Source organism: Suillus clintonianus (genome assembly GCF_016758775.1).
Source record: "Suillus clintonianus strain FC179 chromosome Unknown DEU56scaffold_73, whole genome shotgun sequence".
NCBI classification, from domain to species: Eukaryota; Fungi; Basidiomycota; class Agaricomycetes; order Boletales; family Suillaceae; genus Suillus; species Suillus clintonianus.
Window position 1 is genome coordinate 82,230 of NW_024539297.1, and position 26,134 is coordinate 108,363.

General features: G+C 48.6%; 8 protein-coding genes across 8 annotated transcripts; 4 read left to right on the forward strand and 4 right to left on the reverse strand.

Annotated features, from left to right (window-relative positions):
- Nucleotides 1-2,003: 2,003 nt before the first annotated feature.
- Nucleotides 2,004-5,607, forward strand: DEU56DRAFT_982754 (CHAT domain-containing protein; the record flags this gene model as incomplete). Its single annotated transcript, XM_041359912.1, has 5 exons — nucleotides 2,004-2,043; nucleotides 2,102-2,252; nucleotides 2,307-2,446; nucleotides 2,494-2,588; nucleotides 2,644-5,607. 5 exons carry the CDS (start codon nucleotides 2,004-2,006, stop codon nucleotides 5,605-5,607), a joined length of 3,390 nt encoding a protein of 1,129 aa, XP_041205286.1.
- Nucleotides 5,608-7,236: 1,629 nt separating this feature from the next.
- On the forward strand, nucleotides 7,237-9,130 carry DEU56DRAFT_820789 (NADP-dependent oxidoreductase domain-containing protein). Its single transcript, XM_041354088.1, has 8 exons — nucleotides 7,237-7,771; nucleotides 7,838-8,066; nucleotides 8,121-8,263; nucleotides 8,318-8,392; nucleotides 8,443-8,551; nucleotides 8,615-8,752; nucleotides 8,811-8,898; nucleotides 8,951-9,130. Exons 1-8 carry the CDS (start codon nucleotides 7,673-7,675, stop codon nucleotides 9,045-9,047), a joined length of 978 nt encoding a protein of 325 aa, XP_041205287.1. The 5' UTR covers nucleotides 7,237-7,672; the 3' UTR covers nucleotides 9,048-9,130.
- A 751-nt stretch (nucleotides 9,131-9,881) lies between these two features.
- Nucleotides 9,882-11,559, forward strand: DEU56DRAFT_861880 (uncharacterized protein; the record flags this gene model as incomplete). The annotated part of the gene is made up of 12 exons (XM_041355336.1): nucleotides 9,882-10,062; nucleotides 10,126-10,230; nucleotides 10,298-10,370; nucleotides 10,422-10,448; nucleotides 10,502-10,595; nucleotides 10,700-10,809; nucleotides 10,871-10,935; nucleotides 10,989-11,150; nucleotides 11,209-11,303; nucleotides 11,356-11,366; nucleotides 11,416-11,474; nucleotides 11,521-11,559. Coding segments are annotated over exons 1-12 (894 nt in total), but the record flags the coding sequence as incomplete, so codon positions are not given.
- An 896-nt stretch (nucleotides 11,560-12,455) lies between these two features.
- On the reverse strand, nucleotides 12,456-17,459 carry DEU56DRAFT_958778 (pol II transcription elongation factor; the record flags this gene model as incomplete). The annotated part of the gene is made up of 20 exons (XM_041359286.1): nucleotides 12,456-12,745; nucleotides 12,800-12,927; nucleotides 12,995-13,118; nucleotides 13,173-13,335; nucleotides 13,393-13,517; nucleotides 13,566-13,703; nucleotides 13,755-13,818; nucleotides 13,872-13,966; nucleotides 14,021-14,144; nucleotides 14,193-14,326; nucleotides 14,381-14,547; nucleotides 14,599-14,757; nucleotides 14,811-15,288; nucleotides 15,350-15,889; nucleotides 15,940-16,020; nucleotides 16,074-16,171; nucleotides 16,224-16,773; nucleotides 16,826-16,906; nucleotides 16,965-17,052; nucleotides 17,100-17,459. The coding sequence occupies 20 exons, from the start codon at nucleotides 17,457-17,459 to the stop codon at nucleotides 12,456-12,458; spliced, it is 3,987 nt and encodes a 1,328-aa protein (XP_041205289.1).
- A 43-nt stretch (nucleotides 17,460-17,502) lies between these two features.
- DEU56DRAFT_820810 (uncharacterized protein) lies at nucleotides 17,503-18,512 on the forward strand. The gene is made up of 3 exons (XM_041354089.1): nucleotides 17,503-17,882; nucleotides 17,930-18,054; nucleotides 18,105-18,512. The coding sequence occupies exons 1-3, from the start codon at nucleotides 17,573-17,575 to the stop codon at nucleotides 18,456-18,458; spliced, it is 789 nt and encodes a 262-aa protein (XP_041205290.1). The 5' UTR covers nucleotides 17,503-17,572; the 3' UTR covers nucleotides 18,459-18,512.
- DEU56DRAFT_820814 (isoprenoid synthase domain-containing protein) lies at nucleotides 18,513-20,199 on the reverse strand. Its single transcript, XM_041354090.1, has 9 exons — nucleotides 20,026-20,199; nucleotides 19,818-19,972; nucleotides 19,719-19,765; nucleotides 19,438-19,662; nucleotides 19,284-19,385; nucleotides 19,164-19,230; nucleotides 19,032-19,110; nucleotides 18,874-18,976; nucleotides 18,513-18,820 (listed from the first exon to the last, which is right to left on the reverse strand). Exons 1-9 carry the CDS (start codon nucleotides 20,107-20,109, stop codon nucleotides 18,624-18,626), a joined length of 1,059 nt encoding a protein of 352 aa, XP_041205291.1. The 5' UTR covers nucleotides 20,110-20,199; the 3' UTR covers nucleotides 18,513-18,623.
- Nucleotides 20,200-20,904: 705 nt separating this feature from the next.
- DEU56DRAFT_915775 (uncharacterized protein) lies at nucleotides 20,905-21,652 on the reverse strand (the record flags this gene model as incomplete). The annotated part of the gene is made up of 2 exons (XM_041357784.1): nucleotides 20,905-21,492; nucleotides 21,551-21,652. 2 exons carry the CDS (start codon nucleotides 21,650-21,652, stop codon nucleotides 20,905-20,907), a joined length of 690 nt encoding a protein of 229 aa, XP_041205292.1.
- A 205-nt stretch (nucleotides 21,653-21,857) lies between these two features.
- DEU56DRAFT_531178 (uncharacterized protein) lies at nucleotides 21,858-22,971 on the reverse strand. Its single transcript, XM_041346659.1, has 3 exons — nucleotides 22,931-22,971; nucleotides 22,639-22,877; nucleotides 21,858-22,569 (listed from the first exon to the last, which is right to left on the reverse strand). Coding segments are annotated over exons 1-3 (603 nt in total). The 5' UTR covers nucleotides 22,933-22,971; the 3' UTR covers nucleotides 21,858-22,207.
- Between the last annotated feature and the right edge of the window lie 3,163 nt (nucleotides 22,972-26,134).

The window sequence follows — 26,134 nt, forward strand, 5'->3', positions numbered from 1 at the left end:
GGGCTGCGATGAAATTGATCTGCAACAACTACGTATTGTGCCGCATCAACCACAGTACCAACGCGAGAGCAGAAACATCACTCACTGTCGCGACACGCCTTTCGAGTCTCAGGCTGCCAACTCAGTTGTTATCATCGCAGAAGTTTTCGGGTTCCTATGAATAAGAGCGCGCACAAAGAGTGAGTCATGGTTGAATCTGGGTGCAGAGCAAACCAATGATACTCACAGCTACGACACAAACAAGGTTCTTGCAGCAATCCTTGGTTGTCCTGCAAGAATAGCCGCGGCTAGTGCATACATCGGCACTGGCAGACACAGACGCTGTTAAAGCAACGATAGCGAGGAAGAAGGAGAAACGCATTGTTTGTGATATGGGTTGTATTGACAAGGATCTCGAATGATAACTCTGAGGGGAAGACGGCTCGCTTTTATGGCCTGAACATTGTTTTTTTTGTGTTCATGTTTGTTTTCCGTTGGTGGAATATTGCATCGTGAGCAGGAACGCGGCATTTCTGCCAATCGTTTTGGCAGAATAATTGCGCCTGGCGGATGGCAGAACTTCACGATGAAAATGAGACTGTGATCAGAACTGAATGACGAGAGTGTAGTCATGCCCCTTTGCGGCGAGCGTTATTACCTGGCAGAGTTCAAGTGTCGGTGGATAAACAATTCAGCACAGATTCAGGGTGTGTAAACCATAGAGACTTACATAAAAGACAGCTCTCGTGACGGAGATGGGTGAGCACCATCAGACCTAATGCATGGCGTGCACTCAGGCTGCGTGATTCTGCCGAAGGCACATGATCTCTAGTGGCTCACCTCTGCGAAGACCTATACGTATAGAGGTCACCACTAGTGAGGCCATACGGGACGGGCGACTAAGAACCATTTGTAGGCGGAAGATGGAAAGCACGTGGGCCCGGGGTTGGGGACCTAGAGGTTGCCTGACCTTGGAAGTGAATTTCAAGTGTATGACAAAAACAAATTTCTTACCAAGGATAACCTCGAACGAGCGCATTAAAGGGAGCTGTTGCCCGGTTCAAAACCTTTGGGGTGTCATGCATGTCATGGTAGTGATGTGCGGTGATGGTTCTGAAAAGCCGAAGCCGCTGGCTCAGCGGAGTCAGCGTTTAGGCCGCGGCTTACAGTCTGTTCGAAAAGCGTGGTTCAAAAATAGTGGAACAGCTGAAAATTCAAGTAAATCGAAAATTCAGGAAACTTGCACTGCAGCTCTCTTTCTTAAAGTTGAGCAGAAAAGCATGACAGCTCAAACGGCACTTGGGGGAAGATTTACTTATAATTTGGAGGTAGTATGTGCGGAAGACCCATGGTGCGTAGTATTGGAATTTGTAAGTCGTATTTTGCAGATCTGGGAGTTCGTTCCAGACGCTCAGGGGACGCAATTGTGGGATGTGGATGAGATGGCCATCTCGTTTGATGAGTTTGTTTTATATTTGGGGTAGAGTTCCAGGATGAAGAGACGTTACTGGAATGGGTGGCTGTGCTTCTTTTGCTTCTCCATTGCCACTGAAGTGGACGAAGTTCGAACCAAGAAATACACTGGGCGACACTTTTGCTCGTAGTTGAGCCTCCCGCTGCTCAGGAAAACACGACGACTCGATCAACGGTAGACATGCTGCACAGGTATCGTAAAGACTAATGTACTACTAATTGTCCTTGTTCGAGGTCGCATTCACTCTCTTCATCACTCATTGTAACGTCTGCCCGACTCTGCCGCGTTCAGCTATATCATCTGAATTCCGACTCATACACTCGCAAACTATTCCTGGTCTTTCCGTAACACTTTCAATCGTGCCGAACGGCCCTCAACAACATGTAAATACACGTGCAGTCATCACCTAAACCCTCAACCTCTTCTCTCGCTCTCACAGCCAAACTCCATCTACAGTGCACATATCCCTACCCCCGTCTTCTCCTACCACTCATTCCACCCACCACTAAGCACAGCCTCCATCCTCATCGTTTTGCTTCATCGTTCCATCATGCCCGGTAACGCAGAAAGTCAATCTATTAGACTTGAAAGTAGGTTACTCCGTATCACCTTGGGATCTCTTTTGTGATATTCTCGCTCTATCTACAGTCATCGGCGCAAAAAATCTTCAAGTCCCTTCTGAGCGCATACCCGCAGGCATTTACGTGTCCATCAATGTCGACTCAAGGAGACGCTGGAAATCAGCCATCAGCGTCTTATCATCCGACGAATCCGTAGCGTGGGGAGATACCATGACCCTGTAAAGTCCATAGAAACTTTCGGACGCGATTCAACACTAATCTTCGGTTTATAGATCATCTCACGAGTCACCTGCATTATCAATGGAGATTAGAGCGTCCTTTGAGCTCGATCGAACGCTGGGCAATGGTGAAATCATCGGAAAACTTCAAACATCGTGGGATGAGTTGCTCCATCATGGAGATGAACCATTCGGTGAGTAACCTACTTCTCATTCCTGCACATCTACTCACATCCCGTAGAACTGTCCTTCCCTGTTCGTGGTGTCAATCCTTCGCTCATGCTGAAGGCCACTGTTGCACATGCTAGCGATAATCAGGACGGCGCACTACTTGACGTGAGTGACCCCAGACTTTGTCCTGTTAGTTGTGCTGACAGAACACCAACTGTAGTCCCTCGTAGAATGCGAGATTGCTCGAGAAACAGATGCGGGTCATGTACGATTCTCCAGATACATGAGACACCAGAGGGTCTCTCACCTGAACGGTGCTGTAGAGCGTTTTCAATTGGTTCTGGACCGCTGTCCGGTCGATCATCCTGACCACGCAGCGGCTCTCACCAACCTCGCGTATGCCCGCCTTCAAGGTTACATTCAAAATGATCTGCAAGACATTGATACCACCACTTCCCTCTTCCGCGAAGCCCTTGCATTGCGTCCGCAGGGCCACCCAGATCACGCATTATCTCTCTATCATCTCACTGATGCATTGACATGGCGCTACGTCAAGGAGCCCACTGCCGTCTATATTCATGAATCCCTGCAGCTGTGCTACAAGCTACTGCCCGTCTGTCCAGAGGGCACCTACCTCCGTAGCATCGGCGTAGATAGAGAGGTCGATTATGTGATTGACGAATGCAACGATCTTCCGATTGATGCATCTGACGAAGGCATCCACCTTCGACGAGTCGTGCTCGAGCTCTGCCCCCTGGGCCACAAATACCGTTCCGGGGCCCTCGACAACCTTGCACAGGCAGTTGAGGCATGCTTTGACCAGCATGGCAGCATTGACGATCTAGAAGAGAGCATACAACTTGGTCGTGAAGCCGTTTCTCTGTGCCCCGAGGGACATTCTGACCGTGATACCTACCTAAACAACTTGGCCTTCTCACTCCTATCCCGCTTTGATCACCAAGGCAAATCTCATGACCTCGACGAGGCCATTTCCATGCACGAAGGAGCGTTGCGCCTGTACCCTGTTGGGCATGAATTTCGTGATTGCTCATTGGACAATCTAGGGGGCGCCCTCCGCATCCGTTTCAATGAACACGGTGACGTTGATGATATCAACCGAGCTGTCAGCCTCCATCGCGAGGCACTGACGTTGTGCCCACCCGGGCATCCGCGTCGTGACACCACGCTTCACAACTTTGCCACTGCGCTCGACACCAGACATGACGAATTGCATGTCATCGAGGATCTTCACGAGGCCATTGATCTGTATCGCGAATATCTTTGGTTAAAGCAGCTTGGTGATCCAATGTGCCATAGAACTCTTTGCAATTTGAGTTCGGCGCTCTGCTCTCGTTACACGCAAACTCTGCAGCATGAAGATGTTGAAGAGGCTATTAAACTATGCCAAGAGTCATTAGCGGTATTGCCACAACTCCACCCTGACAGGTACTACTCATACTTCAGTATACGTGTGGCATATATATCTCGTTACCAGGTTCAGCACAAGCCTGCTGATTTGTCACTCGCAATGGAGAACTTCCGGCTGGCATCACGACACCCTGCTCAAGGATTTCCGAACCGTCTCCTTAATGCATATTATTGGACTGTCAAAGCGGAGCAGCATGTTGATGGATCCGCACTTGAGGCTTACTCAACATTTTTTGAGCTTCTGGATGCTCATTTGGGGTCACGATCATCAACTACCTCGCGGCGCGAAGCTGCCTCTGCCTTCCAGTATGCCAGATCACTACCTGTAGATGCAGCATCATGTGCCATTCGCAGTGACAATCTCCGACGCGCAGTCGAGCTTGCGGAGCAGGGCCGTGGTCAACAGTGGTCACTGGCCTCTCGCCTGAGGAGTCCACTCGAAGACCTTCAGTCCACGAATCCCAAGCTAGCTCACAAATTCTCGGAGCTCAGCAAACATCTTTCTGAAGCCCAGGGTTCCGCAGGCAGCACAGACAGAGCTACTGCTGATCGGGCCGAAACGGAGTATCGGAGACTTACAAGGCAATGGGAAGCTGTGGTAGCTGAGATACGTAATATTCAAGCTTTCTCGCGGTTCCTACTTCCACCTTTGTACGAAGACTTGCAAGTGGCAGCTCGCAATGGCCCGGTCATCATCCTCATTGCCAGCAAATACTCGTGCAGCGCCATCATTGTCCCGACGTCAGGACAACCCCATCATGTTGCCTTGCCATCTATTGCTCTCGCAGATCTCGAGGATCTCAAGGATCGGTTCGCCAGGGCAATACCACAAGCATCGAAGATGGGCTTAAACCAGCCGCGCAATGATCTGATTGTCCTCTTGCGGGCAGTATGGGACGATATCATGCTACCTGTCGTCAACGTACTCGAGCATGTCCTCGAATTAAAGCGCCAGTCTCGAATCTGGCTGTGTCCAACTGCGGCCTTCACATCCATTCCTCTCCACGCAGCTCACCCATTTCGAACAAAGCCAGATCGCTCTGGGAAGGAGCCATGCCTGGAGGATCTCTACATCTGTTCTTACACGCCGACCCTTTCGGCGCTGATCAGGTCTAGACAGATGATGAAGCTTAAGAAGGATGCTCCTCCGTCCTTTGTGGCGGTTGGGCAAGGTCAACCGGGCGGAGGGAATGGCAAGGAGCTCTTAGCTGTCGATAGCGAGCTCGAGCTTGTCCATAAGCTCGTCCCCGCGACGGCCAATCATTGCACTGTTTCTGGCGATGCAGCCACACGAGCAGGTGCACTCGAAGCCCTGGAACAGAACACCTGGGTGCATCTCGCATGTCACGGCAAGCAGGACCACAACCAGCCTTACGATTCTCATTTCGTCATGAAGGACGCACCTCTCACGCTGCTCGACATCATGGAGAAAGATATTCCACACGCGGAGTTCGCGTTCTTGTCGGCGTGTCATACCGCCGTTGGTGATGAGGAGACGCCCGACGAAGTCATCCATCTCGCAGCTGGACTCCAATTTTCAGGGTTCAAAAGCGTTATTGGCACGCTATGGGAGGTCGATGACGCTGTCGCAAAGCATGTCGTTGAAGCTTTCTATGAGAATATGGTCAAGAAGTTGGGGGATGGCGAGTTCATGGACTGCACGAAGGCGGCTTGGGCACTGAACCGTGCTACACACGCCGTGAAGACGAAGGTGCCGCTCGAGCAGAGGATGGTTTTCATACATATTGGTGTGTAGTTCTACTGTATCGTATTGCCTCGTCTCGCAAATTCCCTACTTGAGCCACAGCTCAGGCCAGAGCCGTCTGAAGTTAGGCCAAAGCCGCTGCTTTTGGGCCAAGCCGGGACGAAAATTGATTCAAATTGATTCAATTGAAGGCAAACGAGTGTACACAGTAATCAATTCATTCTATGACATACATCCAAATCGAGTATTTGAAATACTCCAGAGTTTATTCAATGGTCGCGTTGCACAAACTGCGATTTTGAAAATGATCTGCAACAACTACATATTGTGCCATCAACCACAGTACCAATGCGAGAGCATGAACTTATCACTCACAGTCGCGACGCGCCTTTCAGGTTTCAGGCTGCCAGCTCAGTTACTATCGCAGAAGTTGTGGGTTCCGGGATCCTATGAATATGAAAACGTACAAAGGGTGAGTCATGTGGTTGAATCCTGGGTACAGAGCAAACCGATGGTACTCACAGCTTCGACACAAACAAGGTTCGTGCAGCAATCCTGGGTTGTTTTGCAAGAATAGCCTAGGCTGGCGCATGCACTGACAGACACAGACGCTGTTAAAGCAACGATAGCGAGGAAGAAGGAGAAATGCATTGTTTGTGATATGGGTTGTATTGACAAGGATCTCGAATGATAATTTTGAGGGGAAGACGGCTCGCTTTTATGGCCTGAACATTGTGTTGTGAGCGGGGACACGGCGTTTCTGTCAATCGTTTTGGCAGAATGGTTGTGCCTAGTGGATGACAGAGCCTCACGATGACGATGAGACCGATCAGAACTGAATGGCGAGAGTGTAGTCAGCTTTGCGATGAGCGTGGTCACCTGGCAGACTTCAAGTGTAGTGGATAAACAATTCAGGATATGTAAACCATGGAGACTTACATTAAAGACAGCTCGTGTGTGTAAGCACACCGGCTTACTTGAGTTTCCATGCTCAATACATATACTGTCGCTGGTACTGAAAGCTGAGCTTTCAGTATTGTTCCTTTTGGTGTAACGGTCATGAAGCGCAGCGGCTGAGTACCCTACAGCGTGACGGAGATGACATAGTGTAGGTGAGTACCATCAGACCTAGTCGCGCATCAGTCACGGTTGGGGCGTTATTCTGCCGAAGGCACGTGTTCTTTAATGACTCACCTCTGCGAAGACCTGGACGTATAAAGGCCACTGATGCGAAGAGCGCCTTAGGTAGCCCTTCATGGATGGCGCCAGCGAGGCCAGACGGGACGGGCGACTAAAAACCATTTGTAAGTGGAAGACTCGTAATTGAATGAAGGGTGTGGCGGAAAGGTTGCCTGACCGTGAATTTCAAGTGTATGACGAAAACAAATTTCTTACTAAGGATAATCGTTGAGCGCATCTGTTGCCCAGTTCAAAACCTTTGGCGGTGTCATGGATCACAGCTTCATTTGAACTGTAGCCAGTAGATGCCCTTGTTATTAGTAGCCGACTTACGGCCAGACTTTAGTGCTGCGTGCGTGATTCACTGGCAGATGGTCGTCTGAGCTCGGGCAGCGACACACCAACCCGATCCGAAACCAGTCCGGCCCGACGGCCCGCTCTGCTGCTGCCAAGCTCGTGACTTGAACTGTCCCATTGAATGTTCTCTCGTTCAAGTTCTCTCGCAAAATATTCTTCATATTCAGTGTGTCATGGTCAGACATGGCCGCGATACACAACGGTTTTACCCCGACCATCCCCGTCAAACTTTACGTGGCTCATTTGAACTTTGCTTAAATCCGTGACTGGTGCCACCTCACTGAGGCACACATTGTTTCAACTTTGAGCAATAACGAGGTTCCGGAATCTGGAAGGGCGAAACCCCTCTCATTAGTGCATAAGATATGACTTTATCACGGGAAGCAGACCCGATTCTTCAGAGGTCAGAGGACTACGCATTCTATGATTAGCCTCTCATCTTTCCCAACCTTGTACCCCTCCGAGGGAGGCCCGGGCCGTCATTCGATTCGGAAATGCATATGCACGGTATAAGAAGACAATCGGGTTGCAATGACGCAGGCTATCATTTATCTTTATCTCTCCATCTCTCTTATAGACAATGTCCTTTGGAAAACTTGTTGAGCTGAACACAGGTGCAACCATCCCCGAGATCGGTCTCGGCACCTGGCTCTCTAAACCAAACGAAGTCGAGAGTGCTGTGAGTCACGAGTCATCCAAACGTACTGTCCTACCTTATTCACCTCTCCATCGGATTGCTACATAGGTCGAGATTGCTGTCCGCAATGGTTACCGTCACCTTGATCTTGCTAGGATCTACCGGAATCAGGATGAGGTCGGACGTGCATTGAAGAAAGTCATACCATCCGTCGTTACTCGCGAGCAGCTTTTCATCACCTCAAAACTCTGGAACTGCTCGCACCAGCAAGGACCAGCAGAAGCAGAGCTTGACGAGACACTGGAGCAGCTTGGACTCACCTACCTCGATCTCTATCGTGTGTTATCATCGAGTGTTCCTTCGTGTTCCTGAACTCATATATTCGTGACAGTTGTACACTGGCCTGTCGCATTCGAGCCTGGAAATGGTCTTGCTCCCGCACATCCGACCAAGGAAGGAGAGGTACACTTAGACCTTAAGACCTCCCTTGTCGACACCTGGAAAACGATGATCAAGCTGAAGGAAACTGGCAAGGTAAGCCCTTACGCATCAACCCTGGCGCAGTCATGTGTATCTAATTTCCGATAGGTCAAAGCTATTGGTGTTTCCAACTTCACGATTGAGCACATTAAAGGCTTAATTGACGCTACCGGCATCGTTCCTGTAAATGTGACATTTGAGCCATGATCGTCTACGCAACTAAATATCTCTAGGCTGTTAACCAAATTGAGGCTCACCCTCTACTTCCTCAGGATGACCTCGTTGCATACTGCAAGCAGGTAGGCGTCCACATCACCGCTTACAGCCCGCTCGGCAACAACTGTGCGTGTTCCGCTCACCTTCATGTCGCGCGAAGATACTGATGTACATATGCTTGAACTACAGTCGTTGGCAAGCCCATGCTTACCGAAAATGCTGCAGTGAAAGAAGTCGCCGAGAAACTTGGCGCAACCCCTGCCCAGGTTCTCGTTGCTTGGGGCACTTACCGGGGCTACTCTGTTATCCCCAAGTCTGTGCAAGAGGGTCAGTGCAATCCATGTTGCAGATATCAAAATCGCAAAGATCTGACGAACTCTTGTAGGCCGAATCATCTCGAACTTCAAGCAGGTTACACTCAGCAAGGGGGACTACGAAAAAGTTACAGCGATTGGAGTGGGCAACTTCGAGCGGTATGCTGCCTCTTTCAGTGTCTGTTATCTTGCTCACTTCAACTCACCCTAGCTTCAACATTCCTATTCGCTTTCAACCCAAGTGGGACATCGGACTCTTTAATGAGGAACTTGAGAAGATCGCTACCAACCAGGTCAAAATTGCATAGAGGAAGAAGGAAAGAAACCAGTATATTTGTTGCCAAGCATGTCAGCCTATGTCAGCTCAAGCAATTTCATGAACGTGATACACACGGGAACAGTAAATTCGTGATCCACGGGGTCGATACATACGGAAGAGTCCTGAGTCGGGTGCGGTTTCAAACCTGCAGCCTCAGTCAACTAGAATTTATAGCAGAGAACTGGAATTACTCCGGCGACCATTTGCCACCCCGTGCTAACAAAATTGCGATGCTGCAGCAAACGAATTAGTCTGACTGAGTACCTTGCGTGTATATATAAATTCTTTACGGACCGCTATCCTTTTGTAAACCAAAATGGCAGTATCATTGTTATGAGTCGTGACTGGCGGACATGAATGCGCAGCAGCAGTTGAAAATTTTAGAAACGTGAAATCGCAACGCTAGCGCACATTCAGATTAAAGCAACGATGCCTGTTTAATTTTAACTCACGTTGGAAACATGCAAGGGGGATCAGCGACCGAGATCCGAGACTCGTAGTGCTTACTCTTGGTGCCTGCTCGAGCTGACTGGGAACAAGGGAGCAAACGGAGTCAGAGGGCGTCCCGCGCCGATACTTGTGTGGTCGGCATTCAAATAAGCTCCAGCTAATGGAAGCGACAACCTGTAACGTATTGGAGTCAGGTTGCTCATCTGCCTACATATAATACAATGCAGCTATCGCCTAGATCCGGGTCAATTGAATTGAAGTAGAGGGTCGTGTTACTGTGGATAAGAGTCGGAGTGGTCCAGGCTGCTCGGGTGGCGGTGCCTGAGCTCTGCGGGGAAGTTTCCAAATGATGAAATCAATTCATTCCATATATACATACTCAAGTCGCAGGCCCACTTCCCAGCCTTTTAGGTTCAAATCAAATCCGACTCGCTCCTTGAAACTGCACTAGTACTTTTCCATCATCAAGTCCTCGCTTCCTTGGTCCATTTCCTTCAGCCATGAGCAGCGGTTCCCCGACCGCATATCTTGTATGGTCCATACTATCATGCTTGGTGAGCGCATGGTGCATTTCTCCAAATAGAGCACGCTTCTCATGCGACCATGGTCATGCGTAGTTCTTCTGCTTCCTCATATTTCATCTTTGGAAATACGACAGATTCCAATGTCTCAAGTGGAGCGAGTCTGGGAGACAGCCTGGCGCATTCAAGCGGTTTATGTCGGTGCGTACTACGTGTCAACTCATGACAAGCCCGTCGGACATTTCTGATTTCGTTCGAATGCTGGCAGTACACCTACATAGCAACCTTGACTCTTCTCGTGATCTTCAGCGTGGCATACACATACATAAAGTTCAAAGAAGGTCATTTGCATTCTGCTTGCACATCGAATATTCCTCATTTTTGTTGTCTAGGCTATATTATCACCCCAGATGGGACTAGTGAGTCCGCAACAGTTACATATGTCATTATTTTACCCCAGCTCATTCCACAGTCTATCCAAAACCTATCGAGTTCTACACACCAACTCACAGAAAGTGGATATTGCCTCTTCTGTTTTTGTTCAGCGCAGCATGGGCTTGTGAGCTGTGAGTACTTTTCTTCCTCAAGCTATCGCGCTTACTCATGTGAATGTGGCACACAGCGTCACACACTGGGAAGGTAGGTTGTTGGTCGATTTTTGTAACCCGAGATTTCATGTTCATTGCTCCTTAGAATTAACATTCTGGCTCTTCCTCCTCCATCAAGGCCCTAAGATGCGTCTTTGGTTTGATAGCTGGGAGTTCCGGGTTTGGCTACTTGGTATTGTCTAGCTGCATTTGCATTGGACTTCTTTTCCTGACGAGTCGCCTTTTCTCCACAGGCACAGTTGTAGCGGGTCTAGGCATGCCCTTGACTACTCTTATTGCCCGTCGACAGCTTGATACGGTAGATATCTCTCACCGCTGGCCTGGAGTGATCCTGATAGGCCCTCCTTTTAGTGTCAGGCTTGGATATTTCTAGTCGGGTCTTCCGCATCGACGGCAACTACCCTTTTGTTCTTGTATGTTCTTGCACGGTTTCCAGAGTTCATTTGTCGAGTGAAAGCGGATGGAGGGGAGCCGAACATTGTCTTACGCCTCGTCATGTTTTACCAGTTGAATGTGAGTTCTCAAATTGTGCCTCGCCACAGTGACCCATCATAACGTTTGCTATGTCAAGTTCGGACGAGTCTTGTTCAGGTTCTTGTTTACTATTCCGCTCTTCGTTTTGGCAGTGGACGGGGTGCAAGGAAGTCACCCGATCAACCAGGATCCGTGAGTGGAGGTTTTGTCTGTCTTCTTACGTTGAATCTCACTATCTTCGAAGTTTTTGGTCAGGTGTGTAAAATCACATACACAAGTCGATATACTCAATAACCGCTGTTAGATTTCTTGATAGTGTTGGGTGGGATCGGCTGCTTTGTCTCTTCGTTCATGACCCTTTTGGTGAGCTTCGTCTGGATAATATATCTTCCTTACTCACATCAGCTAGATATTCTTCCCCCGGTCACTCACCCAAGAGCTGGGTTATACCACTGCCCTTATACCATCATTCATAGTCGACAAACCGCAGATGACTGCATCAATTGATATCAATTATGGCCCTGATAACCAACAGATCTCTTCGCCCATGCATGCCCCCAAGGCAATTGTCCGCTCCCCTTCCACACACTCGTCTGAGCCTTCTCAAAGCGAAGAAACCACGCCCGAGTATGAACTTGAAGACTCCGCCCACAACACCCATGCTCATTCCCATGACGGACACATGCGAATAAGACAAACATGGGAGCAAACACAGGATGTGGAGGCGCCGCCTGCAGACGGACACTTTATGTTCGATCGACACTCCAGGCGCCTGGTGAGGCCACATTCCGATGGTATCGCAATTGGACTGCACCCTTATGTACGTGAATGTTTGATTGTTCTTCTGCCGAAGTTTCTTACGCTGTCATAGGTTCGAACATTCCGATCTCCGATTGGTGAGCCACCCTGACTTGTCATTCGTCGTGCCTCGCTCATCTCCCACACTAGATATTTGTGACCTCGATGATGATGACCACTCGCCAGCACGATAAGGCGCGAAAACCCCCGACTTTGATAACGCACTGTGTTCTGGGCTCGGCGTCCTATGACCAACTTACGGTATATGCCGTTTCTTATTTCTGTTCAGATCAAGCCGTTGACCGTCTTCCACAGCTTTCATCTATTGCCAGTTCCCACATCTACCGCCACTTACCACATGCCATTGACCGACTTAATGATACCTTACCCACCGCTCCTCTATCTATACTTCATCTATACCCCTGACGTGTTCGACCACCAGTTATTCTTTGAAGTGTAATACGGCCATCATGTAGTTATATCTTGTTGTACTATGTGTAGAATTGGGCCGCTCAACGCGAATCGCTTTATTTTGATGGTGTTGTATTACACTGCCAACCTGAGATGCTGAAGTAGCTTCAAGCTCCATTCTGACGTACTCATTTCTGGCTTGGAAACCCGCTGCAATGGTTCAACAAGCTGTTCTTTCGCCTTCTCTTGCATCCTTGTAGCCCAAGAATCCACTGGCGTTGGCTCGTCAGGCTTCTTCCAGATGTCCTCGATAGCCTGCCGCAACTCAGACTGCAGGTGATCAAACTCGACTTGTAGAGCAGCGCCTTCTTCACGGTGAACCTGAGACAGCTGGAGGAGATGCGGCAACAGTTTTTTGATTTCTCCTGTATTGCAAGGGTCGTCAGCCACGGAAAAACATAACATATGACCCCCTGAACCTTGAGTAGTGGCACATCTTTCTACCAGTTTCGTGACCGACTTGAGTATATACTCTTCCTCGTCGACAGTTCCTTTTCTCCCAGAACCTAGCTTACGCTCCATTTTGCGCTTCGTCTTAGAACTTCGCCTAGGAGTGATCATGGTCATTCAATCCTACAATCTTGGTGGAAGGACCGGAATGGAGGGAAACTCACTTTGAGGCTTTCGAAGTGGCTGAGGGCGCTACTGTGTACCGCGTGAACGTAGTAGGCGCCATAGATACATCAGTCATGACGTCGACATTATGAAGGGTCGGATCGTCCAGGTTATAGAACGCATCTGCTCTCATTGTCATTTCAAAAGACGAGGACGTGTCGCGGATTTGGAACGCACCTGGTTCTTCCACCTTCTTGATCCGCAGCTCTGTCAATCGAGAAACCTGTTTACGGAGTTGTCCCCGCATCTCGTTGATATCATCGCCAATCTGTGCGCGACAGTCCAAAGCACACGGAAGAAGCAGTTGATCGATGAGTTCAGGCTTGGCGTGCAACGTGACCTTTGCATGAATGTATTAGCCAACATATCTGTTGCGAGTATTGGAAACTGCACGCACTATCCTCCGTGCTTCGGCGAATTCGTTGCCCTGAGCAAGTGAATTCACTGCTTGTCGGACGTCTTTGGCATAATCGAGGAGTACCCGCGCGGATTCATTGAAGCGCTTCTTTGAGAAGAGCTCATCTACTCTTTCAGTCAGCTAGGAGATTACCGGAGCTTCGGCCAGCGTACCAGCGATGCGGTATGCAATTTCCGTGATTTCATCACCGTCTAGCTGTTCATTCAGACAGAGCGCAAACAGCTCCTGCCATTCTAGTGCCCTTTCATAAGATACCATAGCGCGTCTTGCATCTGATGCTTCCACGAACACTATAACAAGAAATCAATGACAGATTCTGTCGTTTTTTAAAACCACGGCACCTGTAGCTGCTTGATGATATTCGTGCCGATCAAAGAGCCACGCGCCGTATACGCCCAAAACATCCTAGTGCGATCAATGTAAGTTTAGGTCGGTCAAGAAATGGAAATTTCAGCTACCAAATACTTGTCTGTGCCTTGCCAAATTGCTAGAGCCTCGTCGTGTAGTTGATACGTGTCTAGGTAATCCAGAGCTTCCTGGAAGTACTCAGGACCTGGATCGATGTGTAAGTGTTCAAGTCAAGTCCAGAGCCGCCAATACACCATACCAGCGAGACTCAAGTTGCGGAGAGCTTTCGTGCGCCTCTTGAGGTGATCATCGATCTTAAAGCGCTGGTAATACTGGGGCAATGCCCTGAGCTCGCGAAGGAACGGGAGATACTCTCTCGGATCCTGAAAAGAGATGAACCACTTGATAAAAGTCATCAGACCGAGAAGTACCTTTTGCGCATGTTGCGCGACCATAAGGACAAGCGAGAAGTCATACATCCCTAGAGCCGTATCAAATAGTCGATCTGCATCGACAAGGAAAATGATATATTTGACGGCTTCTTCGACCAAGCTTGGGCTAACGCCTGGATGAAAGTTGTTTTATTTGTTGTCTCTGTAATATGATCGACCATTCATACCTCGCAAGCGGAGCAACAACGCCAGGCCAGCTTCATGGTCTGGTGGTGACTTGACAACGTACGCAGTAAGGATGGAGTTGACGTATTTCGTCAAATTCCTGTCCTCTAAATCTTGGCGCACGGAGTCGCAAACATTGGCCACGACCTCTGCAGGGAGTTGACTTCGCCTGAAAAAAACTAGTTAGACAAATGTTGGAGCGGTTCCCGTGTTGCATTACCCTACACTTGTCAAAAACAAATTTATGTAGTCAACATCTTCAATCTGCTCCACAAACGCTGGTATACCAGCCATGAAGACTTGTTGGTTATGCTCGACGATGATGCTGAAGTCAATGCGATGTTTACGGCAAGCCATGAAAGCCTTTCGCCACAGTCCACTAGAGTAAGCCATAGGTGATCAATGTGTGACAGTCATTGACGAGATACGCACGCGTCTAGATCGCTTCTAACGACCTCCATTACCATAGGTCGCGGGTTGATCGTCTCGAGATTCCCTCGTGGCATTTGTAGCACCAAGCTCATTGTGCTTGGCACCGCTGTGACGATTCTCGAGCCTCTTTCCACCCGTCGTTTTTCCCAAGCTTGCGACGCGAGATCGCTAGTTTTATTTTCATCGCCGATCGACGAGAGCATACCATATACTTGACCTGAAGTCAAGGCTGCAAGTACACCCTCTAGAGGCGCGAATTGCACGTCGTGTGACGTAGTTGTGAAAATCACGAATCCGGAGGCAACAGTGAAAGAGTTTACATTGCTGGCTAGTGGTGTTGAATCTGCATTCGGGGTTGCAGCATAGACCTTGCCCCCCGCGGACAGACCCACAAAGAGTTGGGCATCCACGCGTTGGGCAGAGAGGCAGTGCTCTGTAAAAGAGCAAATCTGCGAATATGACTCTTCTTCCCTATGGACTAGAAGGCCGTAATCAGCCATATAGTCTATTCAGCATCTTAGGCCAAGGTCATTGCACACCTTGGAATATGGAGCCATCAGGAGCCTGCCAAGCAAGATGCTCAGGAACTGCATGTGGGACGAGACGACCATTCTTCTGCTGGAGCGATATATTGCTTATTCTTGGCGCCAAAATTGACGTCAACGACAGAGTGACATGCTCAAAGTCATGAACAACAATTCGGTCGTTCCCACTGACGTCAGACCCGAGTATCGCAACTGAGATAGTCCTATGTTCATCATCATCATTCTCGGCGGAGACAAGCACTTGGCGACAATGACAGAGCCCCCGCGGCAAACTGGCTGACCAAATAAGGATTGGGTTCATGGTCGCGCCCCCGCCCGGCGTGATTCGCGTTTGCAATGCCCACATCTTTACGTATCCTTCTTGCCATACCGCAGCAAGAAGATCATGTGATTGCGAAAGCGAAATGTGAGGTGGTACCTGGGACAGGAACAAGCAATCGGATGTTGCATCAGCGGGAGTATCCGCTAGCAGCTGATGCGATGACATAGGTGGAGGTATATTTTGCGTGCGGAATGGTGTGATTAAAATTTTCTCTGTCAGCAATTTTGATGAATGAGGCACAATGAACTAAATCAAAACTTACGGCCATCAATGACTCCGACACAGCCAGTGCTGTTAGCTCCAGCGCATGTCTCCCATGCATAATCATGTTGTATGATTTGCACTGCCGGTTGTTGTCAGCATGGTACGATATGAAAATATATGAAAAACGCGTACGCGGCAATGTCAAAAGAAGCCGCATGTTCACTTCAGGGTGCCAAGTTATGGACGTAAAGTGGCTCGAGAGTGGTGCCGATATCTCTTGTTTGAGATACCTGTGGATAATATGGTAAGCAAATGTATCATGAAGGAAAAAGATAACCTCACCAATGATAGTTCCCAGTAGTCCATAATTGCACAACATCACCCTGTGCCCGTTCAATGTGAACGGCGAGTACATTTGAGTCCGATGACCATGCAAGATGTTTGATCCGGTAGTCCCGATCGTCCCCTCGCAAATTAAATCCACCATGCGGTAAACCATTACGCTCAAAGAAAATGACACCATGTTTTCCGGTCCGCTGCGTATCTGACGGTCCTGCACGATTTTCTCTTTGCGTAGATGCAATCAGATTGCCACTTGGTCTCCAGGATAGGCTCGGTTCCAAGCCTGTAACTATCTCTGCGGTAGATTGAAGTCGAGCTTCGTTTGAATAAACTCGTAAAACTCGTCCTTTTACATCACCGGACTGCCTGGCGAGGGAGGACACCACAAAATAAGCTCCGTCGCCGCGCCAACTAACCCGAGGGAGGCCATTGTCGTGGGGGTCTTCTTGTATTTGATTTGAAGACTGTGCCGAGGGTTTGAGATGTGCTCTTCCAATGGAGCCATGGAATTGCGTTTCCTTTGCACCCCAACCAACGTTTATCGGAGCATCTGCAGATGCATATATAGTCAGAAATATCACAAGCCGCAAGGTACAGCGTACCTTCGCCAAAATCTTCAGTGTGCAAGGGTACCTCGGATAGGACGTCGAATGTGGAGGTCATAAGAATGAGATTTTCTTCACCTAAACCATAACATCAGTAACGGTAAGTTCAAGTAGCCGTTAGAACTAGAAAGCCCACCAGTAATCATCACAAGAAGCGTGTCATCGGGACTCCATTCAACAGCCAATATACCCGAATCAACACTTCCTACAATATCTGGACCGCTCTGCATCGATCAATACAGTTAATGGAGATAATGCATGTGCGCCTCACAATGAGTTCCCCCAATTCATCCAACTCCCAGGACACCGTATCACCACTTCTTGTCACCAAGATGAGCTGTGCAGATTCGGCTATGACTCGGAGAGACAGAACTTTCGGATTGGTGGCAGAGCTAAAGGAGCCACATAAAATCGGCGCATTCCATTCGCAGGGATCGACGGGAGTCCGCCATATCCGCACGCCGAACTGTGCGTCCTCCGATGCGGCAAAAATTAATCCTCTGTCAACGTCAAAGGCAGCGGCGACGATGGATTCCTGAATGCCGTTACTGGAGGCAGAGTCGGAGGTTTGCTCATCGTAAGGCGTTTCTAATGTAGAAATTTTGATGGCAGACGGGACTAGATTTCGCATCGTGGATGATCGATGATCAGTTGAGAGATAATTCGAAGCTTCATGACCCCGGGAATAGGACGAAGGAAACCCTAACCCTAAACTCGTTCTTCTGATCACCGACCACCACCGTGATGGCACCTTCGCGAGCTGCTCGGGATGAAAGCAAGCTCACAGCCAGTTCTTCTCCCCACTCGGGTCCAAGACGGACCAAGCAAAAGCGCCATCATCCTCACAATACACAAGAGTCCCTGCCCGGTGTTCAAAAAATCAAATCTTCACTGCGCCAAACGCGACGACTATTGGCAAAAGAAAATCTAGCAGCTGATGTCCGCGTGGAGACTGAGCGAAGGCTGAAAGCGCTCGAGGCCGATCTCGCTCGTGCTGAAACGTCAAAGAAGGAGCGAACGTATGCTATGAAGTATCACAAAGTCAAGTTCTTTGGTGAGTTCGCATGATATGCTATTTTGTCAGTAGCTATATCGGCGAAGAGCGCCAGAAACTGGTCCGTAGGATCAAGCAAGTCAAACGCGACCTTACATCTGGACAAGAAACAAAGAAGGAAAAGCTGGAAGGCGAACTCGAAGGTCTGAGAGTGGACCTCAATTATGTTTTGGTACGGGTCTCGAATCTCACATAATTGTGTTTTTTTAAACGACGATGCAGCACTACCCGAGGACTAAAAAGTACATATCACTTTTTCCTCCAGAAAAGCGACAAGGCGATGCTGTCTCGACAACTCCTGACGACAGTGACCAACGCATCACGGTCCGTGCTCTCATTCGAGACCAGATGCAGCGTGGCGAGATTAGCAAACAACCTGAAAATGAGCTCGAGGGTGGTAATCGACCAGTTATTTACACAGATCATTCTCGCAGAAACGAAGGTGAAGGATCACGTAGAAAAGACGATCATACTCGCTCAGAAGCACATCGCATTACTGAAGGAGATGATTTCTTTGGCGAGGATGGTGACAGTGATCCAGAAGCTTCCGATGCATCAGAAATAGAAGTCGAGTAGCGGAGTTTTGTTTCACAACTCAACCTTAACATTTTTGACCAGTGATCCGAGAATGGAATGATTCAGTAAGTGCCTCTATACTATTACAATGCAGATGATCTATGTGAGACTTCCAACAAGCACAACAATGACATTACAACATATATCAGACAATAACGTCGTGTTTTATACATCGACGGAAAGCTTGTCCAAAATCGCAGATAACATTGGGTTTCCACCCAGTCTCTCAATTTCTGCCCGACCTTGGCGTTCCAACTTTTTGAGGACAGCCAGCGTGTAATCAAATGACTTGGTAGTGTCCCTGAGGTAGTTGATGGTGTGGTGCTTAAGAGTAGGCGTCTTGGGACGCTTTTGCAGGACATCTGATAATTAAATTGAATGACATGGATCCAGAGGAAAGAAGTTGAGAACCCACTCATGATCTGCCGGTTGTCTGGCTGTTCCAGAATGCCGTGAACAATGGGGAAGGAGAATTTGCCTTCAGACAAATCTTCTGCGAAGCCCTTGTTGTCCGTGTACTAAAAACGGCAGATTCAGTTCGTCTCATCTTGTCTCAGAGCTCATGAGACTAACCTGACTGCTCTGAAGATTCATGTAGTCGTCGCGTATTTGGAAATGAACCCCGATTAGGTCCGTCAAAGGGATGTAGTCACTAGGGGTCTCAGTCAGTTCAGGAAATACCAATAGGCTCCATGTAAGACTTACACATTAGTGTTAGTTGTCGCACATGCCATCATGAGTTTGACAGCAATCCTGAGGAGACCACCCGTTTCTGGCAACAAGTTATATCCACAAGAGGTATCTGAGACAACAACGATAACGCACTAGCTTTCACCATGTCCACGTATTCATCTTCCGTGGGACAGCGCAGGGTGTCACGCCAGAGAATGTCCATGCCCTGCCCACGGTGGAGCGACATGAGCTCACCTATACGTATTGTTATGTCAAAGATTGATCGCATCAATGACAAATGACATACCAGTCACTACGAGATCCAGGTCATAATCGGGGATGATGCGGTCAGGGAAATCAGCCTTGTCGCCAGCTGGACTGTCGTCGCCCAGCCCACTGTCCGAACTTGAGCTCGAGATGGGAGCGCGACGGCGAACAGTCGGCCTCAGAGCAGACAACTCTTGGTATGCCAGGAAGTAGACGTAATTGGCAGTGTTGATAGTCTGAGGGACACCGTATATTTTGTGGGCAACTAGCAGATATCGCATCAATGATGAATTTCAGGGGTACCAACGATAGATTACCGACCTGGGATCCCACGTCTCAGCTGAGAGTCATCTTCGATATCATCGATCCTGTAAACATTAGTCGGCGTTGAACAGGGTCCGACAAAGTGGAGTGACATACAAGAGACTGCCGTTGTGGAGAAGACCAACCACGCGGTTGATGACCGCAAGCTTGTCCTTGGGGACGTTAAGCCAACGGTTGAAGCTTTCGACAAGCTTTCCCCGGATTTCTTTGCCCGGGTTAGCAGTGATGTAGGTGTATGGCTCAAGCAACGACTAGCATGGTGAGGTAGTCAGCATGTGACCCCAAGGCCATAGGCGCCACTCACGGATTCCTGAGCATCAGTCCATGCGCTGGCCGATGCTCCGTGGAGGGTTGAAAGGAAGTTATCGTATTTATCGACGTTAGCCATAAGTATTGAGATGGGTTTCAGTTGGGGTGATGAGATTCAGAACCTGGACTCATTTTATATTCAGAAGATCTGAACATGGCACTATACAGGATATTCGGAGGCGACAAATCCAGCGAAAGAAGCCGAAAGACCTCATCCCAAAATGGTAAAAGTATATAATTTTGTCCTCCGAATAGGACCAGCCCTGACCGACATGGACGGTTAATGTACGTACCGCGTATCGCCTTGAAGTCAAGCGGAGATGAAGCGATTATAAGGAAGTACTACAGCGTGAGATTAGGAACGTTGTCATGTTTATTCCGCACAAAGATTAAAGATAAGCTACCCAAGCCTGTGTCTCCCGATCTAAAGCGCGCGCTGCCCACTCGCAACCATCATGCCGCCCGCAGCCTAATTGCGATGCAAGACCACCACTAGTTACGCTGCGCATCGTTGAGCAAATGCTTGACGACGCAGTCGTGCCGGTCACAGTGCTCTCACTGTTATGGTGAATCCCATATATCAGATTCAGTGAACGGATTTGTAAACAGATTTGTCCTCAACTCGAACGATTTGTCTCTTGCGAACAATCGAGGCGAGCTGAGGAAGCGAGCAGCGATAAGCTGGTTTGGTGACGTTGGAAAGGGAAGTATAGTATTACAAACGAGCTCGGAGGAGACGAGGACGCGAATTGTGAACAAAGGCACGCGAAAAAATGATGGCAGTGTAACGCAGTATAAATATGATATGATGAGAACGAAACGGACCCCTAAAGTCACCCCACCTCGGCATTCCTGCTAAGCTCCCAAAATGCTCTTAATCCCCAAGCCCTATAGGCACATCGGGTCTAGGCCTGTGAATGTGGGTATCAGGGACCACCGATCGCCAACACAGCTCCTCGTAGCTCTGGACTGGTGAAAGGACCAGGTCTGGGTCAACATCTTCTAACCAAGCAGAGTTATAATCGTGAGCACTCGGAATAATCCGACGCAACTCTTCGTGGAAAACGTCAAGTAACAGCTCTTGTTGCGCCATGGCTTGCCGAACGTCTGGCGAACATGCGCAAGAGTAGGAATCGTGGAGAGGCGAAGAAACTGGACTGGTAGACCCAGGTAAGCGGTACCAAGGACTGTCCCAAGCAATGTCGATGTATTGCGCCGCTGCTTCGCTGTCAGGGACAGCAGAGCTGGCAGCAGTGTCATCACTACTGTCCGAAGGAGATTTCATATGGTGGGCTAGCCAGGGACTTATGTCAAAAGTCATGAGGCCATCAAGGCCATCACAGGATTCGTACTCATCATCCTGCGTGTCATAAGGACCACGATGACCGGAGGAATTGAATGGATGCGCAAAGAAGCCATCAGGCGATGAGGGCACTTTGGGATATATATCAGGCTTTCCGTCCTGATAAGTTTGGTTTGCGATAAGTCGGATAACAACTTCATGTCATTCGAGCACTGACCAAATTGACCGCCGTGATCCAATATTGGATGTTCTTTATATCCCCATACATCGGCGTGGACCGCGATTCCTCAATTTCGAAAGCTTTGTCTCGAAGTGACATGTGCGAAATCAAATGAGGGTGCGAGGACTCAAATTGACCAGCAACTTCAGGTCGAAAACAGGCTGAGGAATGATATGGCATGTGAAAAAGTACAGTGTGGATGTAGAAAATGTGCGTTAGGCGGAGCACAGCTGCGCGGGCATGGGTAGTAGATTGTGACTCTTTAAGAGCTTTTTATGCCATCGTGGCCACCGCTGATTGTAAGCATACCTGACGTCCACAATAACGCGCACCCGTTATGGGAGTACGTCTTCAAAGCACCCACATTGCACACGTGACATTTGACAGATGGGCCTATAACTTTGAACAATAGGTGTGGGGCCGGAAGTCCGTGAATAGAATAGCCCAAAGCTAAACAGAGTTCACTGGACGAATGCCAGGTGCCATAATTTATTGTCTTGCAGTGATAGGGAATGGATATTTGTCTGCAAGATTGTATCCGTGCATAAACAAGTATCGGTCAAGGATGAGAGTAGGTGAATAACTTACTACAACAAAAGAAATTGACCGACTTTCGTCAATCAAATGATCCAATGCGTGATTACGTGCCCACAGTCATGACGACCATTCTTGCTGCCATCGTTTAAGGCGAAGTCTTCCCAGAATGACGTTGTGCCTTCCTTCAGCCATCTTTACGACCTCACCAATCGCATTCGAACATTGCTCGTCAAACAACCTCATTTTCCTATTTTTCCCGAGTACGTGGCCGGGTTTGCTACCGGGTGTTGGGATAGAATAACGCTGGTACTGCGCAGACGTGGGTGGGAGTTGCGGTTTCCAAAAAGACTTGTGGGAATAATACAACTTCTCGACCCACACAACATGGTTTTGTCGTAGCCATCTCAAATTGCGAGTGATGTTATGTGCAATTCCTCGTGATATCGCCGCGGTTGCGAGTAGCGAAAGCGTATGATCTACTGAAATTTTCAAAAAAAGGATTCAGAACTCAAGATGAGTGGGTGACACGTAAGAATGAGATGGCCTACCCCGTTTGTGCCATGTATATAGCCACTGGACAATATGTGTCCGCTCAGGTGGATGAACGTCCTGATGCTGAAGCCTGTGGATTTTGAGCGCAGCCTCGTCGAAGACAGGTCTCCATAACCGACGGACTTGTATTTTCGACGGCGAATGGTGAAGGACTACCGCGGAATTGGCTCGAAGAAAGAGCCGGTACAAGCTTCTGAATTCGGCTGAAAGGCTGGCGTTGGTATGTATGACAGTCCTGGTTGGCATATTACTTCTCAGCCGTTGAGATTTAGCTGAAACGGTACTTACATGAAACTTACTGGGGATGGTTTGTTGAAAGAATAGTGTTTATCGATAAGGCAAAAAATTATGTAATATTTAGAGCGAATATTACTCCTAATTGGATGATGCTTCTTCTTCTCCGGGACTCCGAACATGGGAAGTGCTCCTAGGGTCCATCCAGCGCGCGTCACGCAAAGAGCTAGTGACGAGACCAACTTCGGTGACTCAGAGCACAACTCATTCGGCGACCCAGTGATGCAGATTGGACGGAGACATTGCCTGCAGAAAATCCTACAGCACATATTTTGCAAATCTTCACCTTTCTCCCAGTGCGCTGCATTGTTCGTGTTCGGAGGGTATGGTCCGCTAATGAATATGTGTACTAATCAATGGTAGCACAAGCATTACATTATTGAAGGATTGTGAAATAATCCAATGGCGGATCCTCTCTCTTTGCGTTTGTCACGATCAACGGTCCTCGTTGTTTCGTGGGTGCATCGAAGGCAATTGCGCTGATCTGATTCTATTCAGCGCCGTCTACGGTCATACCTGCCATCCTTTCACGAGAGCATGCGTCCTGTTCGGTAAGTCGAAGAATGGCCGTCGACACACACCAACTAACGTTGAACCTGATCCTTAGTCACAACGAATGTTTCCCTGCCAAAGGACCCAGCTGACACCGCTCGTATAGCCTCAGTTACGCCCTGGCGGTTTCATGGCGTTCCGGATGCCCTTCATTCCGGAGTCTTCTCAGACTCCCCGCATTTATAGATGGGTAACTGACCTGATTCTGTAGACGGGATGTGACTGGAGGAACATTATTAACCGTACTGATCGGCATCACAAATCTAGCGCTGTGCCACTCAACAATTGCTGTGGTCGGCCTTCAAGTTGAGCTTACCACTGATCGGCGGCAATATCTCGTGCCGAAATGTCGGACGCTAATTAGCGCCAGTTCGTGACATTTCTGTTGCTTTCAAGATCCACCTACGCCAGCCTAGCTACGCTGCTTGCGAGATTGTAGTAGAAGTGTTTTTGAATACTTCCACGGAGAAATCATCATTCCGATCGATTATGCTGATCAGGGTCAGCCGGTTACTTTGTCAAATATCGGGTATGGTGGGATCTGTTCAAAGATCAAGGAAAGGTGCATTGAGGTACAATGATGTGCAACAATGTTCGGGTAGTAAGGTTCGTTTAGTACAATTGTAGTACTGCCTTGCTCGGGCGAAAGTTTTATATGTTCATATAACATGATGATGATATCTTACAAACTTATCCATATGTAAGATGCATGATCACCCACCGTTTTGACGTCTGTAAGATGGATTGGTCCGTGAGGATTATTATGTGGCTTGAAGGTCTCGGTTTCTGCGATGGTAGGTTGATGCATACCTAGCCAGTGATATTTTCACCATTACTTCGCTTCGCAGGGCTGCGAATATGTACCAGACTTGCGGTTAGGAACGCCGGTGTTTGCTGTCCGTGACAGCAAAAATAACCAGTTTCTATTATCCATGTATGCATGAGCCTTGCCAGTGAGTGATATAAAAGTAGCTAACGCTGATTGGTCTGGCCCACACGTGAACCCCAAATCCTGGAGCAAATTTCAGTCTAGGCCGAACCCAACGATAGCCTCATAATTGGATCTGACCGTGGAGATGTTCAAAAACTCCGACAAAAGTCAAAGCCTTTGGAGTCATTCATGAACCAATGCTGATTAGATTCGAGTGCAGACACGTGAATATCAGATTAATCCGGGGCGAGTCCTTGAGCGCGTGTCCAATTGCACAAAGCGAAGGAACATGCGGCGAAATTGCATAGCTACAAAGCACTTGGCAAGTTGGAGTCCTGTCCCTGGTCTTCGGATCTGGAGCTCCATGGGGCTGATTGTACTGTCATTACCACGACCTTGACTTCTTGAGCCCCAGAGGTTCATAGTACTTATGTTGGCGATAAAGAGCATGGAGCCCGATCTGGTCCCGCTGGGCACCCAATCGGGGATTCTAAGAGTGGCTTCCATGATAAGTCAACGAGCATCGACTCATCATAATATGGAGCCTGGGGTAGATACATGGTGACGTCAATGATAATAGAATTGATCTGATCAAACACAGTAGTTAGCGAGCGAGCGGTCATGTACAATCGCCAAGTGTTGAAGTTGAAACTTGACCGCAACCAAGTTACCAACCAAGATCCGTCGCACTTGTGCACCTCTGCGATTACAATATTCATATGACTATCATCACCATATGCACATTTATCTGATGTGGATCTTGTTGGACGCCGTTAATGAACCTCCAGTCAATGTCAAAGCCCATTCCAAGGACCACATGCGATCAAGAGTTCAGATAACATACAGACGCCACATGAGGTACAGGGGTTTTCCCTGGTAAACGGCGTATGGCTCCTGTGTCGCACAATGCGCTTCGTCTGTGGGACTTGAAGACAGGTATTAGATTGCAGAATTTATGGGTCGTTGATATAAGGGGTGGAGATTGGCGGTATTACGACTCGGAGATGGGCAAATGTCAGCAAGGAGTGACAGGAATAAAGAGCTCATCACCTGACATGGAAAAACTGGCGAAACTCTCACTCATTGTCAACTCCACCCGTACTAACCCACGGTGTAGTGGTGGCCGGGTCCAATTCTGAACCGCGGTTCAAATCGATTGTTGAACCATGAGGGACGCACCGGTACGAAGATTTCAGTCTCTCGCGCAGTAAGAAGTACTAAGAACGATGTTGTCCTTGGACAGATCAGATGGGTCACACGCAAGGTTTGCCCTTTTGTGAGCCAATCAACGATATCAGCGCCTTGGATAGTGTTTGTTGGTTGGGGGTGCGTCAAAGCTTTTGATTGATTGTGACAACACTCGTTGAACGAGTGGCCATGGATGGTTGGGGACTGTTTCACAGTGTAATAAAAATTCACGTGAGTTACTATGTGAGGTAAGCGGCGCACGGTAAGCTCATGACATTCTCTTTCCTGTTTTGCTTAAGCCTCTGCACATGTTAATTTCGTTGCAGTTTCTTGTTTCTGCACCGGTTTATTTTCTCCCAACACTCAATGGTATGCCAATCTGTCGCTGACCTTTATATGCAGCCATGATTCATTCTTTCTATAGGACATGTGAACCCCGCGTGAACGCGTCTTGTCGTCTTCGGTCTTGCGCCGATTCAATACGCGCTCAAGGACTGACGGCAGGTTATAAAGTGTCGTTCACGCGT

Coding starts and splice junctions, on each gene's coding strand:
- DEU56DRAFT_820789 (XM_041354088.1), top strand. CDS start 7,673: ATGTCCTTTGGAAAACTTGTTGAGCTGAACACAGGTGCAACCATCCCC. Junction 7,772..7,837: donor CAAACGAAGTCGAGAGTGCT/GTGAGTCACGAG, acceptor ATTGCTACATAG/GTCGAGATTGCTGTCCGCAA. Junction 8,067..8,120: donor CACCTACCTCGATCTCTATC/GTGTGTTATCAT, acceptor TATTCGTGACAG/TTGTACACTGGCCTGTCGCA.
- DEU56DRAFT_820810 (XM_041354089.1), top strand. CDS start 17,573: ATGGCACCTTCGCGAGCTGCTCGGGATGAAAGCAAGCTCACAGCCAGT. Junction 17,883..17,929: donor TCACAAAGTCAAGTTCTTTG/GTGAGTTCGCAT, acceptor ATATCGGCGAAG/AGCGCCAGAAACTGGTCCGT. Junction 18,055..18,104: donor TGGACCTCAATTATGTTTTG/GTACGGGTCTCG, acceptor ACGACGATGCAG/CACTACCCGAGGACTAAAAA.
- DEU56DRAFT_820814 (XM_041354090.1), bottom strand. CDS start 20,109: ATGGCTAACGTCGATAAATACGATAACTTCCTTTCAACCCTCCACGGA. Junction 19,973..20,025: donor GGACTGATGCTCAGGAATCC/GTGAGTGGCGCC, acceptor TCACCATGCTAG/TCGTTGCTTGAGCCATACAC. Junction 18,977..19,031: donor TGAATCTTCAGAGCAGTCAG/GTTAGTCTCATG, acceptor TGCCGTTTTTAG/TACACGGACAACAAGGGCTT.
- DEU56DRAFT_531178 (XM_041346659.1), bottom strand. Junction 22,570..22,638: donor ATATACATGGCACAAACGGG/GTAGGCCATCTC, acceptor TGAAAATTTCAG/TAGATCATACGCTTTCGCTA.